An 11,913-nucleotide genomic window follows, 5' to 3' on the forward strand; every position below is an offset into this window, starting at 1 on the left:
TCATGCTACTAGATCATGATGAACCTACGAACTATGAAGAAGCGATGGTGAGCCCAGATTCCGCAAAATGGCTTGAAGCCATGAAATCTGAGATGGGATCCATGTATGAGAACAAAGTATGGACTTTGGTTGACTTGCCCAATGATCGGCAAGCAATTGAGAATAAATGGATCTTCAAGAAGAAGACTGACGCTGACGGTAATGTTACTGTCTACAAAGCTCGACTTGTCGCAAAAGGTTTTCGGCAAGTTCAAGGGATTGACTACGATGAGACCTTCTCACCCGTAGCGATTCTTAAGTCTGTCCGAATCATGTTAGCAATTGCCACATTTTATGATTATGAAATTTGGCAAATGGATGTCAAAACTGCATTCCTGAATGGATTTCTGCAAGAAGAGTTGTATATGATGCAGCCGGAAGGTTTTGTTGATCCAAAGGGAGCTAACAAAGTGTGCAAGCTCCAGCGATCCATTTATGGACTAGTGCAAGCCTCTCGGAGTTGGAATAAACGCTTTGATAGTGTGATCAAAGCATTTGGTTTTATACAGACTTTTGGAGAAGCCTGTATTTACAAGAAAGTGAGTGGGAGTTCTGTAGCATTTCTGATATTATATGTAGATGACATATTACTAATCAGAAATGATATAGAATTTCTGGATAGCATAAAAGGATACTTGAATAAAAGTTTTTCAATGAAAGACCTCGGTGAAGCTGCCTACATATTGGGCATCAAAATCTATAGAGATAGATCGAGACGCTTAATTGGACTTTCACAAAGCACATACCTTGACAAAGTTTTGAAAAAGTTCAAAATGGATCAAGCAAAGAAAGGATTCTTGCCTGTGTTACAAGGTGTGAAATTGAGTAAGACTCAAAGTCCGATTAATGTAGAAGATAGAGAGAAAATGAAAGATGTTCCCTATGCTTCAGCCATAGGCTCTATCATGTATGCAATGCTGTGTACCAGACCTGATGTGTGTCTTGCTATAAGTTTAGCAGGGAGGTACCAAAGTAACCCAGGAGTGGATCACTGGACAGCGGTCAAGAACATCCTGAAATACCTGAAAAGGACTAAGGATATGTTTCTCATATATGGAGGTGACAAAAAGCTCATCGTAAATGGTTACGTTGATGCAAGCTTTGACACTGATCCGGACGATTCTAACTCGCAAACCGGATACATGTTTACATTAAACGGTGGAGCTGTTAGTTGGTGCAGTTCTAAACAAAGAGTTGTGGTGGGATCTACATGTGAAGCGGAGTACATAGCTGCTTCGGAAGCAGCAAACGAAGGAGTCTGGATGAAGGAGTTCATATCCGATCTAGGTGTCATACCTAGTGCATCGGGTCCAATGAAAATCTTTTGTGACAATACTGGTGCAATTGCTTTGGCAAAGGAATCCAGATTTCACAAGAGAACCAAGCACATCAAAAGACGCTTCAATTCCATACGGGATCTAGTCCAGGTGGGAGACATAGAGATTTGCAAGATACATACGGATCTAAATTTAGCAGACTCATTGACTAAGCCTCTTCCACGAGCAAAACATGATCAGCACCAAAGCTCCATGGGTGTTAGAATCATTACTGTGTAATCTAGATTATTGACTCTAGTGCAAGTGGGAGACTGAAGGAAATATGCCCTAGAGGCAATAATAATGTTATTATTTTATTTCCTTATATCATGATAAATGTTTATTATTCATGCTAGAATTGTATTATCCGGAAACATAATACTTGTGTGAATACATAGACAAACCAAACGTCACTAGTATGCCTCTACTTGACTAGCTCGTTAATAGAAGATGGTTATGTTTCCTAGCCATAGACATGTGTTGTCATTTGATTAATGGGATCACATCATTAGGAGAATGATGTGATTGACATGACCCATTCCACTAGCTTAGCACCCGATCGTTTAGTATGTTGCTATTGCTTTCTTCATGACTTATACATGTTCCTATGACTATGAGATTATGCAACTCCCGTTTACCGAAGGAACACTTTGTGTGCTACCAAACGTCACAACGTAACTAGGTGATTATAGAGGAGCTCTACAGGTGTCTCCAAAGGTGAATATTGGGTTGGCGTATTTCGAGATTAGGATTTGTCACTCCGATTGTCGGAGAGGTATCTCTGGGCCCACTCGGTAATGCACATCACATAAGCCTTGCAAGCATTACAACTAATGAGTTAGTTACAAGATGATGTATTACGAAACGAGTAAAGAGACTTGCCGGTAACGAGATTGAACTAGGTATTGAGATACCGACGATCGAATCTCGGGCAAGTAACATACCGATGACAAAGGGAACAACGTATCTTGTTATGCAGTCTGACCGATAAAAGATCTTCGTAGAATATGTAGGAGCCAATATGAGCATCCAGGTTCCGCTATTGGTTATTGACCGGAGACGTGTCTCGGTCATGTCTACATTGTTCTCGAACCCGTAGGGTCTGCACGCTTAAGGTTTCGATGACAGTTATATTATGAGTCTATGAGTTTTGATGTACCGAAGTTAGTTCGGAGTCCCGGATGTGATCACGGACATGACGAGGAGTCTTGAAATGGTCGAGACATAAATATTGATATATTGGAAGGCTATATTCGGACACCGGAAGTGTTCCGGGTGGTTTCGGAGAAAATCGGAGAGCCGGAGGGTTACCGGAACCCCCCCGGGAGAAGTAATGGGCCATATGGGCCTTAGTGGAGAGAGAGAGGGGCAGCCAAAGGTGGGCCGCGCGCCTCCTCCCCCCTGGTCCGAATTGGACTAGGATAGGGGGGCGGCACCCCCCTTTCCTTCTCCCTACTCCTACTAGGAGGAGGACTCCTCCTTGGCGCGCCATAGAGGCCGGCCGGCCTCCTCCCCTTGATCCTTTATATACGGGGGCAGGCGGCACCCCTAGACACACAAGTTGATCCACGTGATCATATTCTTAGCCGTGTGCGGTGCCCCCTTCCACCATAATCCTCGATAATATTGTAGCGGTGCTTAGACAAAGCCCTGCGACGGTAGTACATCAAGATCGTCACCACGCCGTCATGCTAATGGAACTCTTCCCCGACACTTTGCTGGATCAGAGTCCGGGGATCGTCATCGAGCTGAACGTGTGCTAAAACTCGGAGGTGCCGTAGTTTCGGTGCTTGATCGGTCGGGCCGTGAAGACGTACGACTACATCAACCGCGTTGTCATAACGCTTCCACTGTCGGTCTACAAGGGTACCTAGATTACACTCTCCCCTCGTTGCTATGCATCACGATGATCTTGCGTGTGCGTAGGAATTTTTTTGAAATTACTACGTTCCCCAACAGTTGGGTCAAGTGTGAAAATGCGCCTTCTGCGAACACCCCCGCATTATATACGTGGGGGCTGAAGCCGACGACTGCCATCTTTCAGATTATATACACATATACATTAATGGCCGCACAGCAAGTATTATAATTCTTCCAGGCACAAGTATAAAAAGCTTCTACATTTAATCAAAATATTGTTTTGCAATAATACATGTTATTCGAACATAATATCCTTCGAGCACTGCGTCTCTATTAAACGAGCGCCTTGCAGAACCTCCTGAAAAATAGTGCTCGACAGGTACTCGGCTTCCGTCTGAATCTTGGGATGCAACGGCGGTGGCCTCCATCACCGCCCAGTATGTCTTGACACGGGCAAGGGCCATCCGCGCACCCTCTATGCATGCTGACCTCTTCATCGTTAATATACGGCACTGCACCAAGGAACTGCTGGACCAAGCTAAAATAACTGTTCGGCTTTGGCCTTTCCGGCCACAGATGATCCACGACATACTTCATGGCGAGTCCGGATAGCCTATTCAGCTTGGCCCATTCGGCCAAACGATCGGTCAATGGAAGTGGATGCTCTGGATTGTTGAACTGTGACCAAAATAGCTTTTCCACTTCGCGATCTTTCTGATCTCGGAAGTGTTCGGCCGCATCGGCAGCACTCGCCGCTAAATCCAGATATGCGTCTGCTGAACTCCACATCTGGTCCAACAGAGCATATTTAGGATCTCCGAACTTCATCTGCAGCATAAAGGGCTTCCCAGCCGCGATATCTCCGGCTTGATGCAGCTCCTCCTTCATCGCTCTCATCGCAGAACGAGCATCCTTGGCCGCTGTAGTGGCGTTCTCCAGGTCTGTCCGCTCCGCCCGATCTTCTTTTTCAAGAAGCTTGCAGCGGTCAGCAGCGTTCTTTAAATTCACAGCCATTTCGGCCATTTCCTTCTTGCTTCGGCAGTGAGCAGCATGTTCGGCTTTTAGCTCCTCAACCGCCTTTAGGGCAGCCGCATCGCTTTTTCTGGCTTGCTCCTTGGCTCGGGCAAGCTCTGCCCGAAGGTCCTCCACGGCGGCAGCCCCATCTGCATCAAGGGCACATGTTGTAAGATACTGGCATCAAGCTCCTCTTACCAGGTGCCTCCGGAGAAATTACATACCTTGTGCCTTTGAAAAGCGCGATGTCGGCATCTGCCACGTCAAGTTGCCGCTTTAACTCGGCAAATTCATCAGTCCAGCTGGCCACCGGACACTTCGCCACCTACATAGGAGGACGGCAAAATTATACCTAGGACTATGATCCTCTGTGTGCCATCGTCTTCGACAGCACACAGAGTCTCAGGGGCTACTCTCTACACAGGGCGCATTTTAAAATATGCGGAACTGTCAAAAGGTACATCATTTCGCGTACCTCAAAACCTGTCAGTAAAATCCTGACAGCTTTGTGCAACCCGCTCTCCACGGACGAAATCCTTTCAATTACCGTACCCATCAACGTACGGTGCTCCTTTGAGATAGATGCTCGCACTAGCAGATCCTTTAGTACCTCCGATCGTGCACCAGGCGGTGCCGGACTCGTTCGATTGCTTTTTTCGAAGGCCGGACACGGAGGGCTTCGGGGGGCCATATGACTACCTTTCGGCCCTACCGGATTAGGAGAAACCCTCCACGACGATACCTCGGGGTCGCCCGCCTCGTAAGGCGGTATGGCAGGGGAGGCGTTCCGCTCTCCATCATTTCCGGAAGAAGATTCCCCTTAGACGAGCTCTGCTGAGAAGGGCTAAGATCCGAACTACAAGGTAAATTTTCGGTTATTTTCCTTAGAAATAAAGCAAGGATTTCTCTCATTCTAAACCTCCTTTCTACTTATGGCTCGGTGGAGGGTTGATCCCCTTGAGGGCATAGTACGGCCGAGGTATCCCCCGGCACAGGACCCTCTGGCGAAGACTTCTTCCCCCGCTTTGAGATCACGGTCTCCGGGTCTTCAGAGGCAGTCCTCTTCTTCCCCTGAGGAGAGGAATTTTCGATTCCTCCTTTCCGGACAACCTCCCTCGTGGAGGCAGTAGCTTCCTTGTCCCCCCCCTTCGTTTTCTTCCGAAGGCGTGATCTCCAGCATCCTGGTTAACACGGGATCCGGCGAGGTCTCAGGAAGGGGGGCCGGACACCTGATTAACTTCGCCTTCGCGATCCACTCCTGTTTCAAGAACAGCTCTTTTAAGGGAGATGTCGTGATAAATGAACGGATGATGTGTCCGGGCACAGGGCTACTTACTTGAGTATCCGGACAATTGCAGCTCAGACCTGCGTCCTCAGTAGAGTCCAGACACACTGCTTGTGGTCCGAACAATAATTTGTACATCTCCACGGGCATCGCACCCATAAAATGTTGGAGAGCTCGCGGTCCCTCCGGATTGAACTCCCACAGGAGGAGGGGCGATGTTTGCAGGGCAGGGCTCAGCGAATCAACATGACCTGCGTCACCACGACCAGACTGATGTCTCTTTTCAGGAAATCTCGGATGCGGCCCTGCAACAGGGGCACGTCCTTTGCCGGCCCCCAGTCCAGCCCCTTACTGACCCATGACGCTAGTTGGGGCGGGGGAGCCGAGCGGAAAGCAGGCGGCGTCACCCACTTGGTACCCCTGGGAGCTGTGATATAAAACCACTCTTGATGCCATAAGCTGGACTCCTCTTGAAAAGAGCCCTCGGGCCATGGAGCGTCGACATTCTTGCTTATAACAGCGCCTCCGCACTCTGCATGTTGTCCCTCGATCATCTTCGGCTCTACTTTAAAGGTCTTGAGCCACAGTCCGAAGTGAGGGGTAATACGGAGGAAAGCTTCGCACACGACGATGAACAATGAGATGTGGAGGATGGACTCCGGAGCTAAATCGTGAAATTCCAGCCCATAATAAAACATGAGCCCCCTCACGAAGGGATCCGTCGCGAAGCCTGGCCCTCGGAGGAAGTGAGACACGAACACCACACTCTCACCGGGCTTGGGAGTGCGAATAACCTGCCCTTGAGCAGGCAGCCTATGCGAGATTTCGCCGGTAAAAAACCTGGCCTCTCTCAGCTTTAGCACGTCTTCCTCCGTGATGGAGGAAGGCATCCATCGGCCTCGAAGGTCGGAGCCGGACATCGTCGAAGGTCCGAAGTTCCTAAATCTGGAGCCTTGGGTGTTGGAACTCGAGGCGAGAGGCGGATTCGATTGAGATCGAAAGAAAGGAGCGAAGCCTTGGTCTCTTTATAAGAGGTTGAATACCAAGAGCCCTCCCCGTGACCGTTTGGGACTTACCTTTGATCGAGGGGATATACCAACGGGCACGACTGGGTTACCCACGTCCTGTTGATGAGAATCCCGTAAATAAAGGGGACACGATCTCTGCTTCGACAAGACGTGCCAAGGAAACCGCCTCGCAAAACGCGCTGAGGTGGGACAGTAAAAATGATTCGAATAAAGGCTTGGCTGTGGTGCGATGTCATGCTACAGAATACGTCGGCAGATTAGATTTATGTAAATATTATTCTCTCTACAGCAGTATGTGGAACTTATTTTGCAGAGCCGGACACTATCCTTGTGTTCAAAATCTTCTATGAAGTATTCGGAGGAGGAACCCACCTTGCAATGCCGAAGACAATCTGCGCGCCGGACTCGTCGTCATTGAAGCCTGGTTCAGGGGCTACTGAGGGAGTCCTGGATTAGGGGGTGTCCAGATAGCCGGACTATAACCTTTGGCCGGACTGTTGGACTATGAAGATACAAGATTGAAGACTTCGTCCCGTGTCCGGATGGGACTTTCCTTGGCGTGGAAGGCAAGCTTGGCAATACGGATATGTAGATCTACTCCCATTGTAACCGACTCTGTGTAACCCTAGCCCTCTCCGGTGTCTATATAAACCGGAGGGTTTAGTCCGTAGGACAACAACAATCATACCATAGGCTAGCTTCTAGGGTTTAGCCTCTCTGATCTCGTGGTAGATCTACTCTTGTACTACCCATATCATCAATATTAATCAAGTAGGAGTAGGGTTTTACCTCCATCGAGAGGGCCCGAACCTGGGTAAAAACATCGTGTCCCTTGTCTCCTGTTACCATCCGCCTAGACGCACAGTTCGGGACCCCCTACCCGAGATCCGCCGGTTTTGACACCGACACTCTGCTTTAAAGAAGCTTTCACTGACACATTTTCATTGTGGGGGGCATGGACTATGAGCTCCATGTGTTTTCGAAGGCATTAGGCCTCATTAATGAACATATCAGAGAGAAGGTGAGTCTTTTGGTTGACGTCTAGAATGTTGCGTAAAATGACGTGAAGCCAAGTTACCCATGGTCCCCTTGGTATCAGAGGCACATAGGCACATAAGTGCTTATTGTGGTGCACTGGAAATAAACTTGTGCAAAAGACATGTAAACTGCAAGCAAACTACAAGGTTAGCTGCGACACAAGAAAACCTAAATTTATAACAAGCAAAAGGCAGTCTTGAGGGAAAGCAAATCTAATGAGAAATCTAGAATGTTCTAGATAATTTTGTTTGCCGGGACCATCTGCTTCAGTAGTTGTCGTCGGCACAGGACCTAGCGTGCTTCCTGATCTGCTCCTTGTCGAGTTTTGCCCGGCGAAGCCCTTCCTGGATGATGCTGAGGCGGCTCCATATCTCGTACGCAGCATAAGCGTCCTTTGCCGCGTACTCGATGTGCCTCATGGACAGGGGCATGCACGCCCATCGGCTGCGTTCTGCGTTGGTGAGCTCTACGTCATGGGCAAGGATGCCTAAGACGTCCCCAAGGGAGTCCAGAGGCTTGGTAGCTGTAGGCACCCTCCATTCCTTCTGGATGTTGACGAAGTGGGCGATCTCCAGTCCGACGCGGCCGAGCATCTCTATGTTGTCGTCGATGGAGAAGCCAACAAACATGTACCTGGGGTCCGCGAGGAAGTTGTCGAACTTGGTGCAGTTCTTGTCGGCCGTGCTCAGTTGGAAGAGCAGCACCGGATGATCCTTGCCAATGGAGAGCTGGACGAGGGCGGGTTTCTGATCTTCGCCATGGTCGTTGGTTTACTTCACATCAACTCCGACGATCTTGTGGCGCTCGAACTGGAGGTGTTGGAACGATAGCTCAACTTGTTTTTATGAAGTCAGATTTCCCTTGTTTTGCACTTCGCAAGGGGATGAGTCGAACTGCTCAATGGTGGTCGCCGCCTTGTGCAAGTCGTTGGTGTGGATCACGTGCAACTTTGTGTTGCCATGGGCCTGCACCTCCATGAATTCCCTGGTGAATCCCATCGCCTGGAGCAGTTGGTCCTCCTGTAATCTGATTTATCGTGGGGAATAATGAGTGGGAGTGCAATGGCGATTTCTGTTCTTTGTGTGTGAGAAGCCCGCGGCGGGAGTCTAAATTTAAGGGCGGGGAAGTGGCAAAGGAGTGCACGATCTCACTGTCGACGCGGTTGTGCACATCATGGGTTCTGGATCGTGGTTTTTCTTTACAAAAAATAAAAATAAAATCAGCAATTGTATTTTTAACAACCGTCGTATCTCCAGCAAGTCGTGGAGATGATCGTTGTCTTCCGTAGTTTGCTGTCAAATGTTAACTTTTACAATCTCGTGAGGAATCCAGTTATATTTTTAACAACCATCGTATCTCGTGAGGCATGCTGGGGCAGTATGTAGAGTCACAAGTCTCTGACCAAGAGAAGCATGCTTCAAATGGCAGCTTTAACTCTCAGACACACGGGTGTGGTACATTTATTGGGAGTGGCAATTGTTTTCAGTGATACATTCGCTGGTAGGAGCAGTGCTGTGTTTCTTCGGAGGCACTGTTGTGTGCCCGTGTTGCAACTGACGCTACGAGATGGTCAGAAAGAACAAGAAGCAACGAGAGGCGTCATCATGCAGCTGCAAGAAGCACTCATACAGCTAGAGGCGAAACAAGAGGCACATATACGATGCTACGTGATGCACGGAGTTGAAGCTACGTGATTGCACGGACGTCTATTCATGCTATGGTGCTACGTGAGGCACGAGCACAAACAAATAGCTGTGCACTCAACTACATGCGCAAAAAGCCACAAACGTGTTTCTGAGAAGCAGCGGCCTCCATGGTTTTACCGCAAGGTGGGATTCAACATTTATCTAGGGCATTCCGAGTTTTACAAGTGTAGGAAGATTCGTTTTTCACTTATATGTTCTATGGCAGAGGCATGGCTATTACTTGTGTGACGAAGGAATGTACGTCGAATGTACGTCACGCGAGGATTGACAATAGGCAACCATTACTGTTTTGCCAAAAATGTTTTTGAATTAACTGCTAGAGGCATGAATGTGCCGACGGAATAGGCAAGGTCATGTCTGAAATAGTTGCAAGGTCGTCCCTAAGGTGTTCTATACGCTTTACAGTTACAAGCACGGTCGTCGTTCTTGCCGAGGCACAGAGGTGAATGATGGAGCCTATGCCTTTGCGATAGTCACCTCCAATATTAAGAAGGAAGTAAATCTTCATAGACCCGATACGTCAGAAGCTGGCCGTAAGGCACGCTCCTGCCTCTGCGTTTTCGGTGACGTCACGTTTAGTGCCAGCGGGGTCGACGTAATGCCTGGTTTTCTGATGTTTTTGTTTTCAGCAACTTTCTTAACACACGGTACGGTTTTACCCGATGAACTGGAGGCACAGACGTGATTCTAAGGGAGGTAGGGACGCGAAGGATTGTGATGGTGAAGGTGTGCCTCTGTTTTCAAGAAGCTTTCATTGACACGTTTTCATTGCGGGACCATGGCCTATGAGTTTCTTGTGTCTTCGAAGGCATTCAGCCTCATTAACGGACGTGAAGTCAATTTACGCACGGTCTCCATAGGAGTGGAGGCACCGAAGTGCCTTCGTGGGTGTTTTAAGTAGCTAGTTGGTGTTATTGACGGACAACCGTGCCTCTGTAGTGTTCTTCTCTGAGGGTCACGGGCGTAAGCAATGTTTTCCAAGGAGAATAAACACCTAACTACCTCTGTATTCAAAATGTTTTTCCAAAGTCTTCCATACAAACGATTTTTAATATTTGTGTGTGTACTGGTTTGTTAGAACATTGTGCACTACTTTTAGGAGCATTCTGTAATTGTTGTCCCTGCATTTCGACGCTGCATCCACAAAGGTGCTAGTGCATTGCATGCTCGTCATTTTTGTGGATTGCTATGTGTACCTGCTATGTGTGTTACGCTAATCGTATAGTATCTGAACTATGTTTATATTTTTCAGTTCACGCCAATATATTCTAATAATAGAAAACTGCAACATTGTACTGGAAATAAACTTGTTCAGAAGATATGTAAACTGGAAGCAAAACTACAAGGTTATCTATACTGTGTTTATATTTTTCAGTTCACACCAATATATTCTAATAATAGAAAACTGCAACATTGCACTGGATATAAACTTGTTCAGAAGATATGTAAACTGGAAGCAAACTACAAGGTTAACTGTGACACAAGCAAATCTAAATTTAGAGCAAGCAAACGGCAGTCTTGAGAGAAATCAAATCTAACTGGAAATCTAGAATGGCATGAGAAATCTTCTAGTTACTTTTCTTGGCCGGGACCACCTGCTTCAGTACTCGTAGTCGCCCCAGGACCTTGCGCGCTTCCTGGTCTGCTCCTTCTCGAGTTTTGCCCGGCGGAGGCCTTCCTGGATGATGGTGAGGCGGCTCCATATTTCGTACGCAGCGTAAGCATCTTTTGCCGCGTACTCGATGTGCCTCATGGACAGGGGCATGCGCGCCCAGCGCTGGTGCTCTGCGTTGGTGAGCTTCTTCTTCATGTTGTTGTAGTAGTCATGGACAATGATGCCTGAGACTTCCCCAAGGGAGTCCAGACGCTTGGTAGCTGTAGGCACCCTCCATTCCTTCTGGATGTCAATGAAGTGGGTGATCTCTAGTCCGACACGCCCGAGCATCTCTATGTCGCCGTCGATGGAGAAGCCAGCAAACGTGTATCTGGGGTCGGCGAGGAAGTTGTTGAACCTGGTGCACTTCTTGTCGGCGGCGCTCAGTTGGAAGAGCAACACCAGATGATCCTTGCCGACGGAGAGCTGGACGAGGGCTTGCTTCTGATCTTCGCCAACGTTGTTTGTGTACTCCACATCAACTCCGACGATCTTGTGGCGCTCGAATTCGAGGTGTCGCTCGTACTGCTCGATGGTGGTCGCAGCCTTGTGCAAGTCATTGGTGTGGATCACGTGCAACTTGGTGTTGCCGTGGGCCTGCACCTCCATGAATTCCGTGATGAATCCCATGGCCTGGAGCAGTTGGTCCTCCTGCAATCTGGTTTTTCATGGGGAACAATGAGTGGGAGTGCAATGGCGATTTCTATTGTTTGTGCGTAAGAAGGCCGCGACGGAAGTCTAAATTAAAGGCGGGGAAGCGGCAAAGGAGTGCATGATCTCACTGTCGATGCGGTTGTGCACATCGTGGGTTCTGGGTCGTGGTTTCATCTCCCTGGTGGTGCGGTTGTGCACATCCTGAGTTTTTGATCGTGGTTTTTCTTTATAAAAAATAAAAATAAAATCAGCAGTTATGTTTTTAGCAACCGTCGTATCTCCAGCAAGTCGGGGAGATGTTCGTTGTCTTGTGTGGTTT

At 48.2% G+C, this 11,913-nt stretch overlaps 1 protein-coding gene and 1 pseudogene across 1 annotated transcript; both read right to left on the bottom strand.

Annotated features, from left to right (window-relative positions):
* Positions 1 to 7,846: 7,846 nt before the first annotated feature.
* On the bottom strand, positions 7,847 to 8,578 carry LOC125534175 (annotated as a pseudogene).
* A 2,308-nt stretch (positions 8,579 to 10,886) lies between these two features.
* LOC125534677 (Werner syndrome ATP-dependent helicase-like) lies at positions 10,887 to 11,570 on the bottom strand. The gene has a single exon (XM_048697835.1). The coding sequence runs from the start codon at positions 11,568 to 11,570 to the stop codon at positions 10,887 to 10,889; it is 684 nt and encodes a 227-aa protein (XP_048553792.1).
* Positions 11,571 to 11,913: the final 343 nt, after the last annotated feature.

This window comes from Triticum urartu, chromosome 2 (assembly GCF_003073215.2).
Source record: "Triticum urartu cultivar G1812 chromosome 2, Tu2.1, whole genome shotgun sequence".
In the NCBI taxonomy this organism is placed as follows: domain Eukaryota; kingdom Viridiplantae; phylum Streptophyta; class Magnoliopsida; order Poales; family Poaceae; genus Triticum; species Triticum urartu.